Genomic DNA, 26,138 nt, shown 5'->3' on the forward strand with positions numbered 1-26,138 from the left:
CAGTGGTTGGATCAGTAAGAGAGACAGTGTTCACACACAGCACTGCTGACATCAACCAACATGTCATTACATCACAGTGAAGCACCTGGAGATCAGACATCATTCTGCCTGTTGTTGTGGCTTCTTCTCCTCCTCCTCCTCCTCCGTAGTCTAGTTTCTCAGAGGACGTTAATTTTATAGGCGATCCTTCAGTGTGGCCTGGACCACCATTGAATGTAGTCTTAGAGATCGGATCTCAGACTTGGAGGTCAGTCAGGACGGATATTGATACATGTCCTCCATCCTGCTGCTAATGCACACATCAGCTCTGATTAATCAGGAGGAGTGAGATCTCTTGTGGTCTGAATGTGAACAGAGAGCTGCTGCTCCACACTGATGCTCACATGTTGAATACCTGTAGAAGAAGTTGTTCATGGTCATCCTGGAGGTGTTTCTGTGTGGGCAGGTGAGCACTCTGTTCGAGGAGGAGGAGGAGGAGGAGTCCTCCATCTTTCCTCTGAAGGAGGCGTCAGTGGATCTGTCCTGTCCCATCAACACCCCCACCACCCAGGAGGAGATGGCACAGTCTGCTCACCTCATGTCTCTGGGACTGTGTCGCATCTCGGCTCAGAAACCTCCTCCTCCTCTTCCTGCTTCTGCTCCTCCTCATCATCCCAGCACCTCCCAACCCGTCCTCCCTCCCCCGGATGACTCCCCCGTCCTGTCTCAGTCCAGCAGCCTGCAGCAGAGCGATACCTCCCGGCAGCTGACGACTTCCCCCTCCAGGCTGCTGTGCCTCCTGTGTCCCCTGACGCTCCCAACCAGGCGGCTGCTGGATGTTCACGTCCGGTCCCACCGGGCGTCTGGTGGGTTCGGCTGTATCTGCTGCAGCTGGACAGCCGACAGCTGGGAGGAGCTGGAGCCTCACTGGAGGAGCCACAGCAGGAGGAGGAGGAGGAGGAGGGAGGAGCAGGAACAGGAGGAGAAGAAGAAGAAGAAGAAGAAGAAGAAGAAGGCAGCAGCCTTGAGGTCATTCGGCTGTCGAATTCAGCAACAAACACACAGCGCCTGTGATCAGCATCGCCACGGCAACCTCTCAGGTCAGATTACCTCCAGCTGACTTTTATAACGATGAAGAAAGAACATAATAATCTCAGTGATGATGATTCCTGCAGACAGGTGGAGGCGCCGGCTGATTGGACGAGCAGGAGGGAAGGACGCAGCCCACACAGACAGGTAGACGACTGAATGTCCTAACGAGACTTTTACTTTAGAAACTTTATACATGTGTCAGAGTGTGTGTGTGTGTGTGTGTGTGTGCAGCAGGTGTGAGGCAAGTTCACTGAAGAGCGTCACAGAGATGCAGAAGAAAACAAAACAGCAGAAAACAGAAGAAGAAGAGAAGGAGGGCTTCTGCTGCTCTCTGTGTCACAGGTAACTTCACTACCCACAATCCCTCACTGCACAGGTGACAAAGGGTTTCAGGACAAACTGAACATGACAGGACTGTGATTGGCTGCTGTAACTGTAATGTTTGTCTTTACAGGAAGTTCTCCACCAAACTGACACTGAAGCGCCACCTGGGCGTCCACGGAGGAGAGAAACCGTTCACCTGTCCACACTGTTCCTACAGCAGCAGACTGAAGGCCTCACTGCTGCAACACCTGAGGACACACACAGGTAATACACAAACACAGGTAATGCACACACCTGAGAACACACACCTGAGAACACACACCGCTGAAAAATAGAGATGCACCAATCAGGATTTTTGGGGCCGATCACCGATCACTGAAAGCAGTATCTGCCGATCCCGATACTGCCGATCACCGATCACAGCGTCAAATCCATAAATTCTTCTATATTGTTGTCTTGTGTAACTTTCATATATTTAATTAATGATTCTTCTTACACAACATTGACATTGTATTATTAAGTATAAAAATGAGGAGATGAGAAAGTTTCATGAATTGACCACCGTTTTATTGCAGGCTGAGGCAATGTGCAATATTTCACACTCTAGAGACTCTTAGAGACAACTTGGACTCAGCTTACACAGAGCAACTGTAGCTTACTAGTGGGAATGCAGTCAGGGAGGGAATTTCATCATTTTAGGGGCACCAAGGCCACATGACAGGGCACAAAGGCCACTGGGTAAAATGTGTTGATTTACCTTTCAGGCTGATACCATAACATCCTAATTTATAATAAGACATGGATTATGTATTAACACATTTTTTTTTATAACAAAATCAAGTTAAAGTTACATTAGAAAGTAGTTGTTGTTAAGTAGGGTTAGGGTGAGGTGGGTTTTGTGACACCACACTGAATATTAGTGTTATTGAATATTTCTCCCAAATAGAAATTCCCCAAAATTATGGCAAAGCACATTTTTTCCAAACAAAAAATAGTAGAATAACCAGCAGGAGACCACTGATGTGTGGAGTGATTTAGGTGGCACTACACTCTGAATAATAGTGAAGTTATTGAATATTTTTTGTAGTTTCTCTTTTCAGTGTTGCACTTTGTAGACGGTCCCTGCGCCCTCGTCTCACAGCTGGCTGACCATACAGACCAGAGTTAATGTCCAGACGCTCGTTCTGATTAACATACGGTTGTAGCTCGTTGTCTTCCTCACTACAGTAGGAAAGACCCGTCGTTTGTGTTTTAACAAGGTTTCACTTATGAGTTATTGATCCGGGAAGTTCGAATCTGTGAATATATTTCCAACTTTACCGGACTAAATCCTACCACATAAGTCAGTTACGTATCATATTAAACCGGCTGAGCTCGCTCGCTGTGCTGTAAGTTTCGTTCTTCTGTTTTGAGACGCTGCTGCTGTTTGAGAGGCTTTCACGTGAGATCATCGTGATGATGAGACTCCACCTGCAGGAACCGCGGACTCACTGAAGTTACTGTGAGTGACTACTGTGCACTCAGGTGGCTGTAATTAAAGGCAAGCCCACTACGCTGACCGGGCCAGGGGCACAGAGGACACTGTAGCCTATGATTAGTTTTTTTTTTTTTTTCACGCTGCATCAAGGCCGCCGTGAAATTCCCACTCTGCATGCAGTTAATGCACTATCTTTATATTGAAACGTCATCTGATCGGCCTGATTTGATCTATTTTGAGAACTCCGATCAAAACCGATAGGGGCATTATCGGCCGATTGCGATCGGTTGCCGATTGCGATCGGTTGCCGATCGATCGGTGCATCTCTACTGAAAAACCACACAGCTGAGAACACACAGGTCATGAACTCACTCCACAGCAGCTGACTGTGTGTGTGTCTGTGTGTGTCCAGGTGAGAAGCCGTACAGGTGTGCTCAGTGTCCGTATGCTTCTATAGACCGCAGCTCTCTGCTCAGACACGGCAGAACTCACAGTCAGGAGAAACCATACAGATGTCAGCACTGTGACTACTGCAGGTAACACACACACAAACAAACACACACCTGTCTTTGCTCTGATTCGCTCATGGTTTGTCGATCTCTTCTCTGATTGGATATGGTCTGGTGCTGAATTGGTTGTTGTCGTGAGTTTAACTTCCTGTATTTCTTTCTGTCTCAGTATCCAGAAGAAGAGTTTGGACCTTCACGCTCGCCGTCATCACACTGGCGAGGCGTTTCCATGCCAACAGTGTGAGTACTCAAGTCCAGATCGTCAGCTGCTGCTGAGACACATCCGCAGACACCACGCCTCCTCCCAGCACGCCACGCTGTGACCTCACAGGTGTTCAGATGCCCTGTTTGGACTGTTAGCTGGCGGGCCGGTCCACTTTGTCCAGTTTCATGATTGGACTGTTTGTTATTGATATCTGCTGGTTGGATTTTTCTTATTAAAGTAAAAAAAAGTGACGAAACTTAATGAGTTTTGTGTTTTTTAGAATGTTTTGGCAGAATGTTTCACAACCCTAAAAGTCGCTGAATCGACCCTTCAAAACCAGGAATAGACACTGAGACCTGATCTTAAAGAACCCTGAATTAACCCTTAACCCTCAGGAGTCTGGGGTATAATTGGCCATTTTTGACTATTTTTGAGTTTACCATTATATTTCACCTTAAAAACTGTTTATCTTGCCTTGTTTGGTGTCATTATTTTGTGTGACTGTACAGCTATTTTTTCATTTTGACAAACTGTATTAACACAATGGACCTAAAATCACAAAAAAACATAAAATCAGAGTAGGAAAAACTGTGAAAACCATAAATATGCTTAACGACCATTTTCATTAATTGTGCATAAGTTTTTGAAATTTACAAAGTTATGTGTAACTATTTACATTTAAATGCAGGCAACTCCTCAGACTCAGGTCTGCATCAGCTCCTCCAGCTCAATGAAAGCTGCACTGCCTGCTCCACATTCATCAGTCTCCTCATTGACTCATTAAACAAAAAAACGACTCCACTACACACCAAACACTACATAACACACTAACTATGCAACCCAAACATGCTTAATGTCACAAATCTCTCAACTCTTAAAACATGTGATCTCTGTCGCTTTTTTTGCTTGCACTTCCTGCTTGTGGACACTTTTGTGAGGAAAGCCCGATCTCTTTACCGTCTCTTCCTGCACCAAACGTGCAGCAAACGTGACGGCAACGTTAGCGAAAAAGTGTGCCGTACATAATATATCGTAAATCCGGTTTTACTTGGCCTATCAACGCGATTTAAAAACTGGCATATAGTTTGAAGGTTGCTTTAACATATAGAGTCAGAACAGAGACTCACAGAGGTCTCAATAGACCTCAAAGGGTTAAAAAACCCTTTAAAACCCCGAATCTGGGGACACACAGAGACCGGGGACACAGAGTCCTCGGGGACACAGAGTCCTCTGGGACACAGAGTCCTCGGGGACACACAGAGACCGGGGACACAGAGTCCTCGGGGACACAGAGTCTTCGGGGACACAGTGTCCTCGGGGACACAGAGTCCTCAGGGACACAGAGTCTTCGGGGACACAGTGTCATCGGGGACACAGAGACCTCGGGGACACAGAGTCTTCGGGGACACAGAGGACACTGAGGACACAGTGTCCTCGGGGACACTGTGTCCCCGAGGACACTGTGTCCCCGAAGACACAGAGTCTTCGGGGACACAGTGTCCTCGGGGACACAGAGACCTCGGGGACATAGAGTCTTCGGGGACACAGAGTCCTCTGGGGCACAGAGGCCTCTGGGGCACAGTGTCCTCGGGGACACAGAGTCTTCGGGGACACTGTGTCCTCGGGGACACTGTGTCCTCGGGGACACAGAGTCCTCGGGGACACACAGAGTCTTCGGGGACACAGAGTCTTCGGGGACACAGTGTCCTCTGGGACACAGAGTCTTCGGGGACACAGAGTCTTCGGGGACACAAAGTCTTCGGGGACACAGTGTCCTCTGGGACACAGAGTCCTCTGGGACACAGAGTCTTTGGGGGCACAGTGTCCTCGGGGACACAGAGTCCTCGGGGACACACAGTCCTCGGGGACACAGTGTCCTCGGGGACACACAGTCCTCGGGGACACACAGTCCTCGGGGACACAGTGTCCTCGGGGACACACAGTCCTCGGGGACACAGTGTCCTCGGGGACACAGAGACCTCGGGGACATAGAGTCTTCGGGGACACAGAGTCCTCTGGGACACAGAGTCTTTGGGGGCACAGTGTCCTCGGGGACACAGAGTCCTCTGGGACACAGAGTCTTCTGGGACACAGAGTCTTCGGGGACACAGAGTCTTCGGGGACACAGTGTCCTCTGGGACACAGAGTCTTCGGGGACACAGAGTCTTCGGGGACACAGAGTCCTCTGGGACACAGAGTCCTCGGGGACACAGAGTCCTCGGGGACACACAGTCCTCGGGGACACAGTGTCCTCGGGGACACAGAGTCCTCTGGGACACAGAGTCTTCTGGGACACAGAGTCTTCGGGGACACAGAGTCTTCGGGGACACTGTCCTCTGGGACACAGAGTCTTCGGGGACACAGAGTCTTCGGGGACACAGTGTCCTCTGGGACACAGAGTCTTCGGGGACACAGAGTCTTCGGGGACACAGAGTCCTCTGGGACACAGAGTCTTCTGGGACACAGAGTCTTTGGGGGCACAGTGTCCTCGGGGACACAGTGTCCTTGGGGACACAGAGTCCTCTGGGACACAGAGTCTTTGGGGACACAGTGTCCTTGGGGACACAGAGTCCTCTGGGACACAGAGTCTTCGGGGACACAGAGTCCTCTGGGACACAGAATCTTCGGGGACACAGTGTCCTCTGGGACACAGTGTCCTCTGGGACACAGAGTCCTCAGGGACACAGAGTCCGGTCTTTATATGTTTGCCTTTTTTAATCGTTATGAAACGCCCCTTCACGTATGTGAGCCAGTCAGCTAAAAGTTTAGTTTGAGCTCCTGTCTGTCCTCCTCTCTGTCCTCATGACTGTCTGTCTGTCCTCCTGCAGTATTTGTTTCTCTCTCCATCTGTCTGTCTTCCTGTCTCTCTCTCCACCTGTCTGCCAGTGTTGGTCCTGCCCTCAGTCTGCAGGTCTGTCATCTGTTTGTCTCTCCTCATCTTCTTCGTGGTTCACAGTGATGATGGTGGTGAAGAGGCGGGGCCTCAGATGAAGGTCGACCTCGCCCCCTCAGGAGACAGACATCCTGGACCGACTGACCGCAGAGACATCAGAGAGGATTGGGTGAGACAGGCTGATGGGAGCTTTTAATCCCATCACCTGACTGCTGATTGATCGATCAATTGAATGATTGATGGAAAACTCTTCAGGCTGATGAACTCCTGATGAATTGTTGGAAAAAGCAGCTTTCTGTGAGAACGAGGTCGCTGAGAAGTCGATATCCTCTGCTCCACATCTCACGGTGTGACCAGAGCCTGGGAACAGCTCAGCTCCTGGTCTGATTCACGTGTGTTTTAATATCATCTTATCACAAACATGAGGAAATGTTGTTGCAGTTTTAAGTCCTTATCAGAACTGTTCCTGTCGGTCTGCAGCAGGATGTTGGAAGTTTTTACTTTTTAAACTTAATAAAGTTTTATTTATTAAGTTCTGCGGCCTGCTCCACCTGTGTGTAGATTTGGATGTTATGCAATAATCACAATTGATATCTACTCACCGAAATTTTAAATATCTAATCATTTCTTTGAAGTTGTCTGGAAACAGCCACAAGTTGGGACTGGAGACTGTCTGAAACCGGCAGCATATTAATTTATTAAAAAGAAAATTGTCTTCTTTTCAGTGAGTCTTACGCATGCCGGAAAACAAATCAACAAGTCTCAAGGTTCAATGAGAAAGAATTTCAGGACATGAGTTTGCTTTGTTTCTAGGACACAACGAGGAAACTGTGACATGTTGGATTTAAAAGCTCATTAACGTCAGAGTGTGACTCATTGTCTACAATAAACTGCAACAATCAGGTCACATCTGGTCCAGATGGTAATTTATTCCGCACAGAGTGCACAGAAAGTAATTGATCCGTGTTAGGTCAACTCAATAATCCTCCGTCACCCATCGATCACGCTCATATAAAGAGCTGCAGCAGCACAGGCAGCACAAAACACGCCCGCCAGAACTCAAACACCCTGCAGAAACCAGCCAACATCCAGCCAACATCCAGCCATCAGTCAGCCGACTTCCAGCCATCGGTCAGCCGACTTCCAGCCATCGGTCAGCCGACATCCAGCCATTGGTCAGCCGACTTTCGGCCATCAGTCAGCCGGCTTCCAGCCATCGGTCAGCCGACTTCCGGCCATCGGTCAGCCGACATCCAGCCATCGGTCAGCCATCAGTCAGCCATCGGTCAGCCGACTTCCAGCCATCAGTCAGCCAACATCCAGCCATCGGTCAGCCGATTTCCAGCCATCGGTCAGCCGACTTCCAGCCATCGGTCGGCCATCAGTCAGCCATCAGTCAGCCGACTTCCAGCCATCAGTCAGCCGACATCCAGCCATCGGTCTGCCGACTTCCAGCCATCAGTCAGCCGACATCCAGCCATCGGTCAGCCGACTTCCAGCCATCGGTCAGCCAACATCCAGCCATCAGTCAACCGACTTCCAGCCATCAGTCAGCCGACTTCCAGCCATCAGTCAGCCATCAGTCAGCCGACTTTCAGCCATCAGTCAGCCGACATCCAGCCTTCAGTCAGCCGACTTCCAGCCGACTTCCAGCCATCGGTCAGCCGACTTCCAGCCATCGGTCAGCCGACTTCCAGCCATCAGTCAGCCATCAGTCAGCCGACTTCCAGCCATCAGTCAGCCGACATCCAGCCATCAGTCAGCCAACATCCAGCCATCAGTCAGCCGACTTCCAGCCGTCTTCCAGCCATCAGTCAGCCGACATCCAGCCATCAGTCAGCCAACATCCAGCCATCGGTCAGCCGACTTCCAGCCATCAGTCAGCCAACATCCAGCCATCAGTCAGCTGACTTCCAGCCATCATCGGTCAGCCGACTTCCGAGCCATCAGTCAGCCGACATCCAGCCATAGGTCAGCCGACTTCCAGCCATCGGTCAGCCGACTTCCAACCATCGGTCAGCCGACTTCCAGCCATCAGTCAGCCGACTTCCAGCCATCAGTCAGCCGACTTCCAGCCATCGGTCAGCCGACTTTCAGCCATCGGTCAGCCGACTTCCAGCCATCAGTCAGCCGACTTTCAGCCATCAGTCAGCCGACTTTCAGCCATCGGTCAGCCGACATCCAGCCATCAGTCAGCCGACTTTCAGCCATCAGTCAGCCGACATCCAGCCATCAGTCAATCGGGTCTTTCCCGACATCCATCGACTAACAATGAATCAGCAGCAGCTGAGCAGGAAGTCATCTCCCTGCTCTCTGGGGGAGAACTGTTCCTCCTTCCACACTGACTACCATCACCACAGCAGGACTTACAAGCTCCTCACCATGCCTGGCCACGCTCCCACACACTTCACTCACCTGCAGCCCCATCTTTTCCCAACTGTCGACGTCCCTGACCATGCTCACTACATCATCGGCTCCGTCATCCTGTTAGTGGGGATGATGGGCATGCTGGGAAACGCTCTGGTCATCTATGTCTTCTGTCGCAGTCGAACGCTGCAGTCGCCCAGCAACCTTCTGGTGGTCAACCTGGCGGTGGCAGACTTCCTCATGTCTCTGACACAGTCTCCGGTCTTCTTCGTGGCGAGCATGCACCGCCGCTGGGTGTTTGGGGAGCTCGCCTGTGAGCTGTACGCATTCTGTGGTGCTCTGTTCGGGATCACCTCCATGATGACACTGACGGCCATCGCAGTGGATCGCTGCCTCGCCATTACACGGCCACTGGCCCTGCTGGGCGGGGTGAGTCGTGGCCGGGTGTTGGCAGTGTTGACCGGGGTGTGGTTGTACTCTCTCGGATGGAGTCTGCCACCGTTCTTTGGGTGGAGCGCCTACGTCCCTGAAGGCCTGCAGACGTCCTGCAGCTGGGACTACATGAGCTTCACTGCCACCGTGCGTGCCTACACCATCCTGCTGTTTGCCTTCGTTTTCTTCGTCCCACTCGGCTTGATTGCTGGCTGCTACTTTGCCATTTTCCGAGCAGTACGGCGGGCAGGGCAGGAGATGGAGCAACTAAACTGTGGTGAAACCAACAAGGCGTACGAGCGTCTGCGTGGCGAGTGGCGTTTGGCTAAAGTGGCTCTGGGAGTGATCCTGCTGTTCATCATCTCCTGGTCACCGTACTCTGCTGTTGCATTGACTGCCACAGCTGGCTACGCCCACCTTCTGACACCCTACATGAACTCAGTTCCTGCTGTCATTGCCAAGGCCTCCGCCATTCACAACCCCATCATCTATGCCATCACACACCCAAAGTACCGTGCCGCCATCGGCAGGTACGTCCCCCTGCTGCGCCCTTTGCTGCGGCTGCAGGAGAAGGACCTCCGTTCGTCTCTCAGCTCCAGTGGCGCTTTGTCTCGCCGAGCCACGCTCACCAGTCAGAGCTCACCAGGAAACCGGCTCAGTGCAGGCGTCCGGGCTGATGGCGGCTGGAGGAAGAGCCGGCTTTCATCAGTGTCAGACAGCGAGTCGTGCTGGACGGAAAGCGAAGTGGATGGATCTGGCGTCAGCCAACAGGTGTCCTCTGATGTCACTGCTGACATCACCAGCAGCATTGCACCAACAGTTGACTCTGACTCACCTGATGGAGGCGCTGCAGCTGAGGGTAAACCTCTGCTCCCTCTCTGACACCTGCTGTACATGTGGCCCCGCCCTCTTCACACGCCATGATGACACAATTTAAAAAAGGAAGAAACTGAAGAAGAAGAAATGGTTTGTGACTGAAGGTTTTGGATTGGGGCAGAGCTGGACTATTTGAGCCGTAGCTGAGCTGATGCTGATTTTTTTCTTTGATTGATCAATACATGTATTGATCAGTGCTCAGACCTCGTTGTGTCTGTCACTGCTGTTCAAACATTTGTTAATCTCCTATTATACCTCCTCCTCTCCTTTCTAACCTCCTTCCTTCCTTCTTTCCTTCCCCTCCACCCTCCAACCACCCTTGTTTCCCTCCTTCTGCCACCCTTTTCATACATCATTTTTTGTCTCTTTCTGTACCTCCTCCTTCCCTTCCCCATTCCTCTCTATTTCCATATCTTCTTTGACTCAGTGCCTAGTTCCCTTCATCACAGCTTCTTCTCTGAACATGAAAACATTCAGATCATTTCCTTTTTGTGTGAAACATGATTATTTATTCATCAGTCGACTCTGTCTGTATTGTTGTTGTCAATAAAGCTTCAGTGGATTGAAAGGAGCCTGTTAATCTGAGAGATTAGGGTATGTTCATTCTGTTAGCAGTTAGCAGATTAGCTGAGTTGATAATCCGTCTGTGCTGCAGCTTCGCCTCCATCAGTCGACATGTCTCTCAGGGGGAACTCGATCTCAGGTACGTTCTCCACCCAACTCCACTCATTTATTCCCTCGTTCTGCACCCTGCATACACTCAGCACAACACACACACACACACACACACACACACACACACACACACTGAAGAGTTTAACAGACCGACTTCTTTGGAGACACATTTGTAGAAACGTGTCAGAAACATCTGAAGTAAATCCTCCAGCAGGTTATTGATAAAACTTATGCTGATCAGAGAATGCTTGTGAATCTTTTCATCTGAAACACTGTGTGTGTGTGTGTGTGTGTGTGTGTTTATGCCGAGTGTGTGTCGGGCTGGATTAAGAAGTCCATGTGTCTGAACAGTTTAATCTGGCAGTAAAGGGAGCAGCTTCCTGACCTGAGATCAATCAACCAAACACACCTCTGATTTATTACTTAGTTAAGGTGAAATGATTAGAGTGAGACCTTTGTCAGCCAATCACAGATGGCAGCCTGGTGAGTCCCCTCTGACCGTCATCTTTGTTTGGGTCGCATGGGGAAAACCCTGCTGTACTGTTGTCATGGCAATGGCAGTTTGTCAGTACTTACTGGCTTGCTCACATGATTCTCATCAGCTAGGCTGGTGTCATGTATGGAATCCTCAAGCCTTCATGTAGAGCTCCAGGCTCTGAGCCAGTTATCCTAGTGGTCAAACTGTGAAACTTCATCATCCCATGATGCACTGCGGCCCAATAACACTCATTCCCATGAGCTAACATCGTGACGGAAGCATCTGTAAAACGCTGGATCCATTTTTCTGAGCGTGTCCAGCAGCTGCTGGTCCACGATGGACGCTTCAGCTTCGGCTACTGGTCCACGATGGACGCTTCAGCTTCGGCTTCTGGTCCGCGATGGACGCTTCAGCTTCGGCTTCTGGTCCGCGATGGACGCTTCAGCTTCAGCTTCTGGTCCACGATGGACGCTTCAGCTTCAGCTTCTGGTCCGCGATGGACGCTTCAGCTTCAGCTTCTGGTCCACGATGGACGCTTCAGCTTCAGCTTCTGGTCCACGATGGACGCTTCAGCTTCGGCTGCTGGTCCACGATGGACGCTTCAGCTTCGGCTTCTGGTCCACGATGGACGCTTCAGCTTCGGCTTCTGGTCCACGATGGACGCTTCAGCTTCAGCTTCTGGTCCACGATGGACGCTTCAGCTTCAGCTTCTGGTCCACGATGGACTCTTCAGCTGTTAATGGTTTGTTTGTTTGTTCCAGGGCTGCTCCTCCTGCTCCTCCTGGTGTGTATGTCTGCCTTTGTGGAGGAGCTCGATGATTCGTGAGTACAAATGTCTGTTTTGGATTGATTGATTTATTGGCACTTTACTGTAAAGAGATCGGTTTTCTAACCATTTTAAAGATTATATTTTAATTGAAATCAATAATCAGTGTGATTGTGTTAAACAGGTTCCTGGAGACGAGAGGAGCTGACGACATCTGGCTAATAAAGGTTTCTTTATTTATAATATTTTTTTCTAAACATGGTTTATTGATCCAATGATCATCTATGAGAATTATTGATCAGTTTGACTGAAGTCTTATGTAACAGCAGCAGTTTGAAGTGTCCTGACTGACCATGAACACCTCTCATCATATCAAGTAGACATGTGAACGCTGCTTGATTAGATTTCTTCTCTGCTTTTTGTGTTTGTTTGTCTGCTGTGTGTGTGCAGTTTTACGCCCCCTGGTGTTCCTTCTGTAAGCAGCTGGATCCAGTTTGGCATCAGATCGGATCAGAACTCAGAAGTGTCGGCTCACCTGTCAATGTGGGCAAATCAGACGCCACCGTCAGCATCGGTCAGTGACAATATCAAAATGAAACTACCAGAATGTAACTATCAAAATAAAATTAATCAAAGTATTAAATCGAACCATGAAACTGTCAAAATTAAAGCATTTCTGTTAAGCTTGATGTTATGTCTTTATATGATGATTGATCAATCTGTTCCACCGGGCTTTAAAACACCTTCAATCAGATGATATTGTTTTATTATGAGCCCTCAATGTAGTCATCACTGAGAATGTAATCTATATTATATATGTTTTGTATTTGTATATTGATATTTCTCTTTAAACGTCACCAAATCATAATAAATGATTCCAGAATCTTTTTCTGCCTCATAATCTCTGAACATCAAGTTTTCATATTGATATGAGCCAATCATATCTACTCCACCTGATTGATAATCAGGCCATTAGTGCCATATAATCAAAGTTATAACTAATAGCACTAATGAAGTTTATAATGCTTTATAACAACAGTCAGCACTCATTATTACACCAACATCTATAGCCGTCTTGTCCTGGGCAGCAAGTCGCCAATTTGCCCGTCCTTTTTGCGGCTAGATCTGCGGTTTTAGACAGAGGGCGGCAAATTGGGGGTCTGTTTTAGTCCACCAATTTTCCGCCTTATTTCCGCCTAAATTGCTATCTAAATCCGAGACTTCAATAGCCCTTTTTAGATAGAAAAGGCGGCACATTTGCTCCAAGGTAAGGTCTTTCTTAAAGGGAGGCGTAATATTCCTCCTTTACCAAATGCCGCCACTGAGGTAGGCGTAAACACGTGACGTGACGTGAAGCTCGAAGTTGGGCTGTGAACAACAAATTTGTCTTCAAAATAAGAGCTTTACATTGCACCCCATTGGAGTTTAGAACTGGGTTCTGAGCCTTTACGTGGCTGCAAATGTGAAGCTAGTAACACATAATAAACATGAATATGATGGAGTATATGTTACATGCTCATGCTGATGCTGTGCTTCTTACTGCAGGTTTGGCCAAAGAGTTCAAGGTCAGAGGTTATCCTGCCATCCTCATGTGAGTCCTCACTCTTTATCTCCAAACCTCAAAGTGTTCTGAGAAGGCCCGGGTCGCTTCTTCTACTGGTCCATTCTGTTGATTCATTCATCACCTGTGTTTTACATGATTTTTGTCTTCTTCATTTGATTTCACTTCATTTCCTATATATCTTTTCTCTCTTATGTCAAAACTTAAACTGCTGCACAGATAAATCTGTCTGAATTACTTGAAGATGTTGTTTATAAGATATAATAAGTAAATGTACAGGAAGTTGTATTCTCTTGTTTTTCTTCAGATTTAAACATTCTGTGTACGATCAGATTTGTATTTTATCATGGCTGTCTTTAACTCTGTGACATCACTGTTGTTAGATCCTGAGTTGACCCGTGTCCAGGAGGCACTGCAGCAGCTCTCTGTTATAAAGGGTTCGGTTCCTAAACCTGCAAGATGTTACTATAAAAAGGGATTAAATAGGGACTGCTTCAGCTGGTGGTGAGGAGACTCATCTAGCTTCTCACTGCCTATGTCCGGACCTCTACCGGCTTCCTCTGGTTGAGTACCTGTCCTGAACAGCCCTGAGTCAGATAGTCACCAGCCACGGCTGTAAACAGCTCTCCTCACAATGATCCGAGTGCTGGGTCGGGTGCTAGGATGAATTTTAGGGGCTTTTGGTAAACCCTCAGGGTGAAGTCTCGACCTTTACCCCACGTCAGCTTGTACATCACTTTTGTCTGATTTATCACTTCATTCGATTCTGTAGCTGTTTCACATCAACTTTATCATTTCTTCATTATAACTTCATTGTAATCATGGCAACAATCATTACACATTTGATTATTAATACAGCACCCTAATAACAAAGCTCTTATATATTTCTTAATCACTTGTTAGAACTGGTTATAATGTCCTTTTACTTGCCGATGGTACCAGGCCAGTGTGTAGAGCTCTCAACTCTTCTGATAGTGTATATCAACCAATCAGATATGTCTGTGGCCTTTCTGTCACTGTGTGTTTGAGTGAAAACGGGGTTTTGTATCTGATGTCTATTTTCAGGCTGAAGAAAGATGTGAAATACAATTATTCAGGACCAAGAACCAGAGAGGGGATCCTGGACTTTGCTAATCGAGTTGGAGGGTGAGAGAAGTCGTGTGTGTCCATGTGGGCAGACTGTTCACACTCCTGTATGGTTTGTTCTGCTGATGGTTTGGGCCAAGTCAGATTGTTGTGTATGGTTCAGTCATGACACGTGAACATGTAGTGTGACATCAACGTGTGTCCTCATCGTGTCATTCAGGCCGTTGGTTCGATCTCTGAGCAGTCTGCAGCTCTTCCAACACGCCATGGATCGCCATGATGTCATGTTTGTTTATGTAGGAGCCACATCACCACTGAAGGTACACACACACACACACACACACACACACACACACACACACACACATACACACGCACACACACACACGCAGCTGGCCTCTGACCTTTGATGTGTTTTTAGGGAAACTACACGTCAGCAGCAGAAGAGCTGATTATTCACACCTACTTCTTCTCTGCATCCAGAGACGTCCTGCCCAAGGTTCAAACATAGTAACTCTGAGTAGATCACAGTAGATTACAATACATCACAGTAGATCACAGTAGATCACAGTAGATTACCTGAGTTTACCTGTGTAGACCTGTTCTGTACTTACAGTTTGTTGTGTGTGCAGGTGGTCTCTCTGCCCTCTCTGCCGGCTGTGGTGGTTTTTAAAGATGGGGCCTACTTCACCTTCAACGGTGAGACAGGTAGAGCTGTTGTTACCATGACAACAGACTGCCTGAAAACACTGAAGCTATTGAAATGTTCTTACTTACAGGCTTTGGCTGTGACTCAGTGGGTAGAGCGGGTCGTCTAGTGATCGGAAGGTCACCAGTTCGAATCCCGGCTCCCCCTAGTTGCATGTCGAAGTGTCCTTGAGCAAGATACTGAACCCCAAATTGCTCCTGATGAGCAGTTGGCGCCTTGCATGGCCGCCTCCGTCATCAGTGTATGAATGTGTGTGTGAATGTGGCATGTGTTGTACAGCACTTTGAGCTGTCGTTAGACTGGAAAAGCGCTATAAAAATGCAGACCATTTACCATTTACATTTTCAAATGTCTTAAATGTTGAAACGCTGAAAGCAGACAAAATGTCAGTTTAAAACGAACAGGTGTGAAGTCAGCTGAGCAGGTGTGAAGTCAGCTGAGCAGGTGTGAAGTCAGCTGAGCAGGTGTGAAGTCAGCTGAGCAGGTGAGAAGTCAGCTGAAGGGGAAATCTGATTGAGTGATTGAAAGAAGTGAAAGCAGTTGCAGGTTCCAGCCAAAGACTGAATGATAAAAAGCAACCAGAACACCAGCTGATCTGTGAACAGCTGAGATCTGAGTTCAGACTGAAGCAGCAGAGAGAAGTGAAGTGTGTGCTGTCAGTATTTAAACCGTGTGAACAGCAGCGGTCGGTTAAGTGTAGTTAGAGGAAGCTGAAGGACTCTAGTTACCTGATTGATTCATCACTAGATCACTAACCAGCAAAATGATGTTTAACCAATGAAAGGAATGTGTGAATTACTCTGTGAGGCGTTCAGCTGATCTGGTTCTTTGTGTTTCAGTGGAACGTGACGGTGATCTGAAGTCGTGGATCAACAGAGAACGTTTCCAGAACTACATGAAGATTGACAGCTACACTCTGTATGCTATGGGAGAAACAGGTAACATGAACTCACCTGTGCACCGCCTGATATGACAGCCACAGGTAGACAGGGCAGGGAGACCTGCAAGTGCACAGAAACTCATTTTTTCACCTGAACTACACTTTTATTGTGAAAACCTCTTGTCAGTGTGGATTCGGCCATTTTGTTTCTTCTGTCTAGAAACACAGAGTGTCCTTGAAAGCATCACCAGCCTCCATGTTACAGAAACCGGTTCCCTCTGAGGCTCAACATGTGAGAACATGTCCCAGTCAGCGCCACCATGTGGACAGTTACACCGCTCTTATTCTGTTAAAGGGATAGTTCGGGTTTTTTGGTATGAATCTGTATGGCATACATTTGCATCACAAAACCGTTGTCCACGCACAAATCCAACACTTTTTTCAGTTGTTTGGCAGTGTTTTATGTGCTCGGACCAACGACCACAGCGACGCGAGAGAGCTAACGTGAGAGCTAGCTAACGATAAGTTTATAGGGCTGGCAGCAGCGCGCAGTGATCGAATCGAGAGGAAATAGCACCAAGCGATTATGAGGTCCGACTTTTTCGTGGACAACGGTTTTGTGATGCAAATGTATCACTCTTTTGAACACATTTGTTTTGAGAAGAAAAAGGCTTTATTTTCATGACCCCAGACAACTTGCAGACTACTTTCATCAGCACCAAAACCGGACAAGAGCTCGGCGCACAGGACACTGTCGGGGCCAAGTCAGTGTTGATGCACGACACTGCTGACGGGGATGCCATACAGATTCATATCAAAAAACCAGAACTATCCCTTTAATGTTCAGGAAGTTACTCTGACAGCCTGGAGGGGGCACTGCAGTCCAAACACAGCTTTAGGTGACAGGTTGTGATAATGAGAAATACTTTCTAACCATCAGTCAGTCAACTGGTTCCCAACCTGGTGGTCCTGGTCCCATCAGGGGTCACCAGAGCTCCTCACTGTGAAGAAAAGTCATCATTGATTATTTCTGAAGTTTTGATTGGTAGAGCTTCACTCTGTGCTCGTCAGCCTCGACCTGCATGACGAGAGAACTGCAGGTGAGGAGGCTGCTGATTGGTTCATGTTAAGTAACTCCGCCTCCTCCTGCAGGTAAACTGGTGCTGTTGGCCCTGGTGGAGGCAAACAGTCTGTGTAAGGAAAGTCTGAGGTAAGAAGTCATCCATCAGTCAACAGGTCAATAAACACTGTGACATCATCTGTGATGCATTTCCTGTTTTCTGTTCAGGTACAAAAGTCTTGTGGAGAAAGTTTCTTCAGAGAACAGAGAGACCTACAGCAGGTGAGTCCACAGGTCCACCAGCTTTATTCTGAAAGGACAACAACATCCTGAAACTGTGTCTCACTGGCTGTCTGTGCCTGTCTGTCTGAACAGACACTTCCACTTTGGATACATGGAGGGAGGGGACTACATCAAAGGACTGGTGATGGGGTGAGTTTATTACCTGTAGAAACTGTGGGCGGAGCCACCATGACATCACCCACAGGTGTCTGAGGACTCAGACTGAAGTGTGGTTGGTACAGGCTGCCTCCATCTTGGTAGCAGTGGACTCTACCTAATAAAACTCTCCACAAAGGCACCACGCGGTGAAGATCACTGATGAATTATCTGAGGGGACGCAGCAGACAGCTCACTCAGAGAGGCCACGCCCCCTTATTCTTAACATAATTTAAAACCAGTGAGCCATATAAAAGTTGTGATGAAGGGATAAGTGAGCTACAGAAACCAGCTGTGGACGCGTTTATTTCAGCTGGAAACACATTTAACCTGGGCTGACTGCCTGGTGGAGCCTCTGGTGGCCGTTAGAGGAACTGCAGGTTTGCGGTCCTTCTCAATCCTTACTGTCTCTGTCGTTATCGGTCCTTCTGGCCCAGAGTGCCCACACTTTTAAGCTTGCGAGCTAATTTTAAAATGACCAGGTCAAAATGATCTACCTACATCAAAAATACTAAACATCTATTTATTAATACACACACTGAGTATACTTTATGTAACATAATGCATAACTGATATAGAGAGAGTAATGTAACCATTGGCAGTAATGCACACAGGTGACAAACAGCCATGAAAAAAAACGCGCGCTAAAGTGCCCTCTTGGGAGCCAAAACGCGTGCGTGGGTGGAAAAAACACACTAAACTGCCCCCTTGGCTGGTTAACACATGATAAACTGCCCTCTTGGGTGGCAAAAACGTGCGCTAAAGTGCCCTCTTGGGAGGCAAAAAAGCGTGCTAAAGTGCCTTCTTGGGAGGCAAAAACGCAGGCTAAAGTGCGCTCTTGGGAGGCAAAAACGTGTGCTAAAGTGCCCTCTTGGGTGGCAAAAATGTGTGCTAAAGTGCCCTCTTGGGAGGCAAAAACGCGTGCTAAAGTGCACTCCTGGTTGGCAAAACACACTAAACTGCCCTCTTGGGTGGAACAAACACTAAACTGCCCTCTTGGCTGGTTAAAACATGATAAACTGTCCACTTGGGTGGCAAAAGGGCATCTTTAAGTGCCCTCCTCATTGGCAAAACATTGGCCCTCTTAGGTGAAAATAAAACAATTAATTGCTCTCTTGGGTGGTTAAAGCAAGTATAAGCGCACTCCCGGTTGGCAAAACATGATAACCTGCCCTCTAGTCTTGGGTGGTATAAACGCGTGCTTAAGTGCTCTCTTGAACACACTAAACTGCTGCCATTGGATGGAGAATATTGATTCCAATTAAGGCATGCAAGCTTTCCCAGAGTCATTTTATGGTCTCAACAAGTTAAACCCTGTTTATGTTCAATACACTTTGTATGGCCATTAGCCCATATTTTCTGTTTTCTTTAATTAATTTTTTTTTTTTTTTTGCAAACGGCCGATGGGCTAATAAACTTTCTAGATTTTATTTTCAATTTACAATTTCGGCTAGGTCATTTGGATTCATTGTATTTAGTAAATGATGGAATAAATTGATAGCAGCTAGATAGATGGTAACTTAAGTTTTAAGAACACATTCCCGTTGTTAAAATAAGTCCATTCCATCCATTTAAGTATTCAGTTTTAGACACACTCTCTCTCAAATGGTCACATGTCAGTGGGGGCTTAATACTGACTGAGGTGCAACCCGGCATCCTACTGCTGTGTGAGGTAGGTAGCTAATACAGCAAGCTGTCTATTAAGTTACCAATTTTGCATTACTAAATACTAGTGTATGTAGCCTGGAAGTGCTATTATTAGGTAGAGATGCCTATCACATGTTTAAGCCTAGGCTGAGGAGCTAGCCTAGCTAAGTCTTGCGGAAATAGCTTTTTAAAGCTAGCCAGTAAAATTAAAAGTGGGGTTAGCATCGCATATCAGGGTTTCCGCCAGGTTTAAGTTGACCCCCCACCAGGCTAAGCATTTGGGATTTTTTATTCTATTTTAATTTTTAGAAATGCTTTTCTTTAAAATGCCTTCTTTAAAGTGCACAGCTCAGTTGGAAACATATACAGTGGCTTGCAAAAGTATTCACCCCCCTTGAACTTTTCCACATTTTGTCACGTTACAACCACAAACGTAATTGTATTTTAATGAGATTTCATGTGATAGACCAACACAAAGTGGTGCATAATTGTGAAGTGGAAGGAAAATGATACAAGGTTTTCAAACATTTTTAAAAATAGAAAACTGAAAAGTGTGGTGTGCAAAAGTATTCACCCCACTTTACTCTGATACACTTAAATAAAATCCAGTGCAACCAATCGCCTTCAGAAGTCACCTAATTAGTAAATGGAGTCCACCTGTGTGTAATCTAATCTCAGTGTAAATACAGCTGATCTGTGAAGGCCCCCGAGGTTTGCTAGAGAACATTGTTGAACAAACAGCATCATGAAGCCCAAGGAACACACCAGACAGGTCAGGGATAAAGTTGTGGAGAAGTTTAATAAAGCATGGTTAGGATATGGAAAAATATCCCAAGCTTTGAACATCTCACAGAGCACTGTTCAATCCATGGGATGGGAAGATGGATGGAGCCAAATACAGGACAATCTTGGAAGAAAACCTGTTAGAGTCTGCAAAAGACTTGAGACTGGGGTGGAGGTTCACCTTCCAGCAGGACAACGAGCCTAAACATACAGCCAGAGCTACAATGGAATGGTTTAGATCAAAGCATATTCATGTATTAGAATGGCCCAGTCAAAGTCCAGACCTAAATCCAATTGAGAATCTCTGGCAAAACTTGAAAATTGCTGTTCAGAGACACTCTCCATCCAATCAGACTACGCTTGAGCTATTTTGCAAGAAGGAATGGGCAAATATTTCAGTCTCTGTGTGCATCGCTGGTAGAGACTTAACCCGAAAGACTTGCAGCTGTCATTGCAGCGAAAGGTGGTTCTACAAAGTATTGACTCAGGGCGGTGAATACTTTTGCACACCACACTTTTCTGTTTTTTATTTTAACTGCCACTGTATGTCCATGCTTCATCATAGTTAGTTTCTTTTGAGGTGTCAAATAAATATTTTAAATGTGTATTGTTCCCTGTGTTTTTATCACAGAGCCCTATTGGGTGAAGAAAACACACTAAACTCCAGAAGACTATTAAGACCAAGAAATACTATGAAACATTACTGTTGCAATGACTTTTATTCTGGGCCCCTTTTTGATCTATATTGAGCCAGAACTATATCTCACAGAACCAGTTTGGATTATCTGGTGCTAATTTGGTGTTAAAATGCACTAGAATACAGGAAATGGCATCTACTTAATTGACAATGTTCTGGGGGACCCCCCAGGGTTTTATTTCCGTCATACATCCATGTCTCTGTGTGTTCTTTACAGTCCAATGTTGAATCTACACAGTTCTCGTGGATGCTGATCCTAACTACAAATTAACTTGAGTAGTCTGTCTAGTTAGTCTGTTTTAAGGCTATATAATGTGCCATTTGTATAACATATAAACATGTCTAAAGTGCCCTCGGCAACACACAGAAGTTAGTGCCCTCTTCAGTGGTGAGAACGTGCTGTATGTGCCCTTTTTTTTCTGTTCGCCCTGCCCTTCAAAAAGTCTGTGCACGCCACTGTTGACCATGTCATGTCTGGGGCTCCGTAGAATCAAACCACACAGCTGGGCTGTATCGCTGGTGTCTGTAGACTCGTCTAACTGCAGTGAGAAACGCTCGCAGTCTGCAATGTCTCTCTGAAGCAGCTGTGTTAAATCCTCGGCCATTACTTGCACAGCGCTGTGTACTTCATGATAGCTGAAGAATTGATTGATGATGATATTTCTGGTTTGGATTTAAAATCCTAAAACAAGGAGTCAGCTGCCTCAACGAAGGCCTGTTTTATCATCTCTTCATCTTTGAAGGACTTCTTATGCTTAATGACAGTGGCTCACCTGTAACAATGCGTCGTGTCGGCCTTTGCTTGTGATTTCCACTGTGTGAAAAACGACTGCTGTCTGATTCACTGTGATTTTAGTTCCCTCACTTTTCTCCTTCTCAGCTCGCTTTTCTGAGTGAAGTCAGTGTTGTACTTTTATGAACTGTGCGAAAGTGCCTCTCAACATTCCCCTTCTTCGAATAGCGATGGTAGTTTGACAAATCAGACAAACGCATTTCCAAAAAGACAGTGAAAATAAGTCCTCCCCCCATTCTGCATGGAATCGGTGTGTTCTGGGTTTTTTAGATCTCAGACTGGCCATCCTGTACGTCAGTCAGCTGGCAGAGATTAGACTTGGCCTTTCGGAGATTCATTCATCCATTTTCCTGCCGTTTAATCTGTCACGCAATCTACCCGCACTACCTTTGTGATCTACCGGTTGATCGTGAACAACTCATTGGGCACTCCTGCTGTAGAACTTGACGTGTCTTTCTGTGAACATCTCTGGTCTTTAATGGCTCTCATCGATGACACATCTCCATGGACACCTGGGATCTACGTATGTCTCCCGTCCCACATGTCCAGGAAGAGACGTTTATGATGAGCAGTGTTGGGAAAGTTACTCCAAACACATAATGCATTATTTATTACTTGTTACTGTCATTTCCAGGTAATTTGTTATATTACAATATTACTGTCTTTGAATTGTAAGGCATTACACTACTATTGCATTACTTTCAAGCTAGAGGTCCAAATGCAATAAACAAACGTTAGCTAAAGGGCCTTTAAATGTAGGCTGCCCTCCATTCACAACCACCAACACTGAAAACCCTTTCTGAAAGGGCTGAACATGAATTGCAATGTTAAAATTTAAACATCTGGGGTCCAATACCTGTTTCAGTCCCATGAGAAGATTTACATTGAAAAATATGTGTCAAAACTTTTTGTATGTCAACACCTTGGTCTCTATTAATATAAGGGAGAGCATTTTCCAAAAGCTTATGTCCTCTAGATGTGATAAAACATGCATGATGCATGGACATGTCCCACTTTCCTCTATAGATCAGGGACAGTACAGATTCCTATAATGCCTCTACACTGTACTGACAGTTTTTGAAAAACACACATTGATTTTCAAAGTAGCCTAAATCTGTTCATGGGGCAGAAACCGGCCGTGCATCCCAAAATGTTCGATGTTAACACTAAAATTCAGTTCGAGCAGACCTTTCAAAAACAGCTGGTTTTGTGTGTGTGTGTGTGTGTACGTGTCTGTGTGTGTGTGTGTGTGCGTGTCTGTGTGTCTGTGTGTGTGTGTGTGTGTGTGTGTGTTTTTGGGGGGGAGCCTACATTGTGAGGCCCTTTAGCTGATGTTTATTGTGTTTAACAGAAGTTTTTGTATGTTTTATCTGAATACAGACTGACGTGAAACAGATTGACATTATGTTGCTATATTTATATTATAGTCAGTAGCCCCGCAGCACTAACCTGTTGAGGCAATGATAGCTTACCTTGTTGTTAATAACCTGGATGGGAGTCTTGCTCACAATTTTTCTAAAAGACGGAGAATCCACTGTTGAAAGTGGCAGCATATCTTCAACAACATACTCTGCCACAGTCTCCTCACTTCTCGACGTTCAAGCATCGCAGAACGGGAGAATGTTTTTTCTCCGCTCTCATCCTCACTTTGCTTTCTTTTGGTCACTAGCTTAATGTTAGTGTGGCACCGCTCTAAATGTTTCGTTAAATGAATTGAACTATTTTGCGAGGTAGAGAGATCTTTTGGTTTCGGACACAAAGTGCACTAATGCATAATGTTCTTCACATCCTTGTCTCTGACAAACTGAAAATAATGAGCGCGTGTCCATCTCGCGAGTGTAGAGTCCAACTTGCCTGCTGCTGCAGTCGTCTTCTCCTCAATCAATAGTTCTCCAGCACTAACAGGAAGTAAATGTTTATGCAGATGTTTTTCTCCTCTGCTAATCTCGCTGTGTTGGCGAATTTGTATAAAAACAACACACCACTTAATTTCGGGTTTAAAATGCATTGGAACGCGTGTTACTGAGATTTGTACCGAGTAAAATATTACCTTTTTTTTTTGTAATGCCTTACATTACTGCATTACTGCAAAAAGTAATGTATTACAGTAACTGCATTACTTTTGTAACGCGTTACTCCCAACACTGATGATGAGAGACATTAAAGGTTCATCACATCAAGTCGTCTGACCAACAGACAATGTGCGGACTGACCTGTGAATGTTTCTGATTGGTCTGTTGCTGTCAGCGAGGTGACCCTGCCCTCCTTGATTGTGGTTAATCTGTCCAATGATGGCTACTTCCTGCCCCCGGGCGCCATGGAGACAGAGCGCCACCTGCTGGACTTCCTGGATGGGGTTCTGGAAAGCAGCATCGAGGTGAGTGTGAACTCCAGAGTCCCCTGGAGGACAGCAGAGGACACTCAACGCTCTGTTTGACTCTCTGTTTCCTGTCTCAGTGTCAGGGAGGAAACAGCGTCCATCAGCGCATCAGACGCATCATCTACGACATTCAAGTCACGCTGACAGTAAGTCCCTTCATCACCTGTCCTGTTTCCAGTCTGAAGGACCTCTGACCTCTCTCCATTCTCTGTCTGTCCAGCCGCTGATCAGCCAGGCTCCGCTGTTTGGCTGCTTCCTGGTCGGCTTCCCACTCGCCATCGCCATCTTCTTCTGCTACCTCTGCCGTAAGGCCCGATCTAACATGAGTGAGGACGATGACGAGGGCGACGCACTGTCAGCTCCATCACCGCAGAGTCGGAAGAAACTGAGTGACAAAAAGTCAGACTAATGAAGAGGAGCAGGAGGAAGATCACCACCGTCCTGTGTGTCTGACCTTTGTTAAATCAAATAAAAGTACTAAACACACTTTACATCTTGTGTCTGTGAAATAAACCTTTAACTCCTCAGCTCTGTTTCAATGACGACTGCAACAGGAACCATGACTGAAGTAAAAAGTGTTTCCTGATGTTCGTCTCTGAGCAGACAAAGGTCCAAAAGCTGAACACGACAGCTGAGCATCAAACGCATCTGATGATAACCCAGTTAAACCAGAGCACAGACTCATAAATCAAACCCACCAGGCAGATTGATAAAGTCCAACTGAGTCCAGATCAGACCGGTGACAACAACTGAGTCCAGATCAGACCGGTGACAACAACAGAGTCCAGATCAGACCGGTGACAACAACTGAGTCCAGATCAGACCGGTGACAACAACTGAGTCCAGATCAGACCGGTGACAACAACTGAGTCCAGATCAGGCCGGTGACAACAACTGAGTCCAGATCAGACCGGTGACAACAACTGAGTCCAGATCAGACCGGTGACAACAACTGAGTCCAGATCAGGCCGGTGACAACAACTGAGTCCAGATCAGACCGGTGACAACAACTGAGTCCAGATCAGACCGGTGACAACAGCTGAGTCCAGATCAGACCGGTGACAACAACTGAGTCCAGATCAGACCGGTGACAACAACTGAGTCCAGATCAGACCGGTGACAACAACTGAGTCCAGATCAGACCGGTGACAACAACTGAGTCCAGATCAGGCCGGTGACAACAACTGAGTCCAGATCAGACCGGTGACAACAACTGAGTCCAGATCAGACCGGTGACAACAACTGAGTCCAGATCAGACCGGTGACAACAACAGAGTCCAGATCAGACCGGTGACAACAGCTGAGTCCAGATCAGACCGGTGACAACAACTGAGTCCAGATCAGACCGGTGACAACAACTGAGTCCAGATCAGGCCGGTGACAACAACTGAGTCCAGATCAGACCGGTGACAACAACTGAGTCCAGATCAGACCGGTGACAACAACTGAGTCCAGATCAGACCGGTGACAACAGCTGAGTCCAGATCAGACCGGTGACAACAACTGAGTCCAGATCAGGCCGGTGACAACAACTGAGTCCAGATCAGACCGGTGACAACAACTGAGTCCAGATCAGACCGGTGACAACAACTGAGTCCAGACCAGACCGGTGACAACAACTGAGTCCAGATCAGGCCGGTGACAACAACTGAGTCCAGATCAGACCGGTGACAACAACTGAGTCCAGATCAGGCCGGTGTCAACAACTGAGTCCAGATCAGGCCGGTGACAACAACTGAGTCCGGAACTGAGAATAACTCAAACTCAGAAATGACCATTCTTCTCTCTGATGGTCTCGTCTGCTGCTAAAGGTCATATAGATATCAGTGTTGGACTGTTTCAGATGCAAGATTCATATATCAGTTGTTTATTTATTTTTATTTTTTATTTTTTTAAACATCTTTTCAACCTGGCTCATTAAATTCTACATAATGCATTCAGTTATAAATATAACTGTTTTATATATTACAAAAATACGAACTCTATGAGACGAAAACAAACCAAGTTTAATCAAGAAACAGTCTGAGCAGC

The 26,138-nt window shown here is 46.7% G+C and overlaps 3 protein-coding genes across 7 annotated transcripts in view; all 3 read left to right on the plus strand.

The window, feature by feature from the left end:
• Positions 1 to 3,842, plus strand: part of LOC115572704 (zinc finger protein 629) — a 6,327-nt gene extending 2,485 nt beyond the window's left edge. For 3 of the 4 annotated variants that reach the window (XM_030403108.1, XM_030403106.1, XM_030403107.1), the window contains exons 3-8: positions 446 to 1,079; positions 1,155 to 1,215; positions 1,303 to 1,413; positions 1,526 to 1,659; positions 3,285 to 3,408; positions 3,551 to 3,842. In XM_030403108.1, the coding sequence (XP_030258968.1) occupies positions 446 to 1,079; positions 1,155 to 1,215; positions 1,303 to 1,413; positions 1,526 to 1,659; positions 3,285 to 3,408; positions 3,551 to 3,704 (1,218 nt within the window). In that variant the 3' untranslated portion in view covers positions 3,705 to 3,842. The remainder of the gene's footprint in view (positions 1 to 445; positions 1,080 to 1,154; positions 1,216 to 1,302; positions 1,414 to 1,525; positions 1,660 to 3,284; positions 3,409 to 3,550) is intronic. The other variant, XM_030403109.1, reaches the window with a different exon arrangement.
• Positions 3,843 to 8,726: 4,884 nt separating this feature from the next.
• opn4.1 (opsin 4.1) lies at positions 8,727 to 10,176 on the plus strand. Its single transcript, XM_030403124.1, has one exon. The coding sequence runs from the start codon at positions 8,751 to 8,753 to the stop codon at positions 10,158 to 10,160; it is 1,410 nt and encodes a 469-aa protein (XP_030258984.1). The 5' UTR covers positions 8,727 to 8,750; the 3' UTR covers positions 10,161 to 10,176.
• A 572-nt stretch (positions 10,177 to 10,748) lies between these two features.
• LOC115572718 (protein disulfide-isomerase TMX3-like) lies at positions 10,749 to 24,598 on the plus strand. 2 transcript variants are annotated; one of them, XM_030403132.1, is made up of 16 exons: positions 10,749 to 10,857; positions 12,069 to 12,129; positions 12,258 to 12,300; positions 12,524 to 12,647; positions 13,619 to 13,664; positions 14,700 to 14,780; positions 14,941 to 15,040; positions 15,142 to 15,219; positions 15,353 to 15,419; positions 16,269 to 16,367; positions 17,462 to 17,519; positions 17,598 to 17,651; positions 17,745 to 17,801; positions 23,975 to 24,104; positions 24,185 to 24,253; positions 24,328 to 24,598. In XM_030403132.1, exons 1-16 carry the CDS (start codon positions 10,830 to 10,832, stop codon positions 24,514 to 24,516), a joined length of 1,284 nt encoding a protein of 427 aa, XP_030258992.1. In that variant the 5' UTR covers positions 10,749 to 10,829; the 3' UTR covers positions 24,517 to 24,598. The 2 variants fall into 2 exon arrangements, with proteins under 2 accessions (XP_030258992.1, XP_030258993.1); XM_030403133.1 differs by lacking the exon at positions 15,142 to 15,219.
• The last annotated feature ends 1,540 nt before the right edge of the window (positions 24,599 to 26,138 follow it).

Source organism: Sparus aurata, chromosome 21 (assembly GCF_900880675.1).
Source record: "Sparus aurata chromosome 21, fSpaAur1.1, whole genome shotgun sequence".
NCBI classification, from domain to species: Eukaryota; Metazoa; Chordata; class Actinopteri; order Spariformes; family Sparidae; genus Sparus; species Sparus aurata.

Coding starts and splice junctions, on each gene's coding strand:
- opn4.1 (XM_030403124.1), top strand. CDS start 8,751: ATGAATCAGCAGCAGCTGAGCAGGAAGTCATCTCCCTGCTCTCTGGGG.
- LOC115572718 (XM_030403132.1), top strand. CDS start 10,830: ATGTCTCTCAGGGGGAACTCGATCTCAG. Junction 10,858..12,068: donor CAGGGGGAACTCGATCTCAG/GTACGTTCTCCA, acceptor TGTTTGTTCCAG/GGCTGCTCCTCCTGCTCCTC. Junction 12,648..13,618: donor AGACGCCACCGTCAGCATCG/GTCAGTGACAAT, acceptor TTCTTACTGCAG/GTTTGGCCAAAGAGTTCAAG.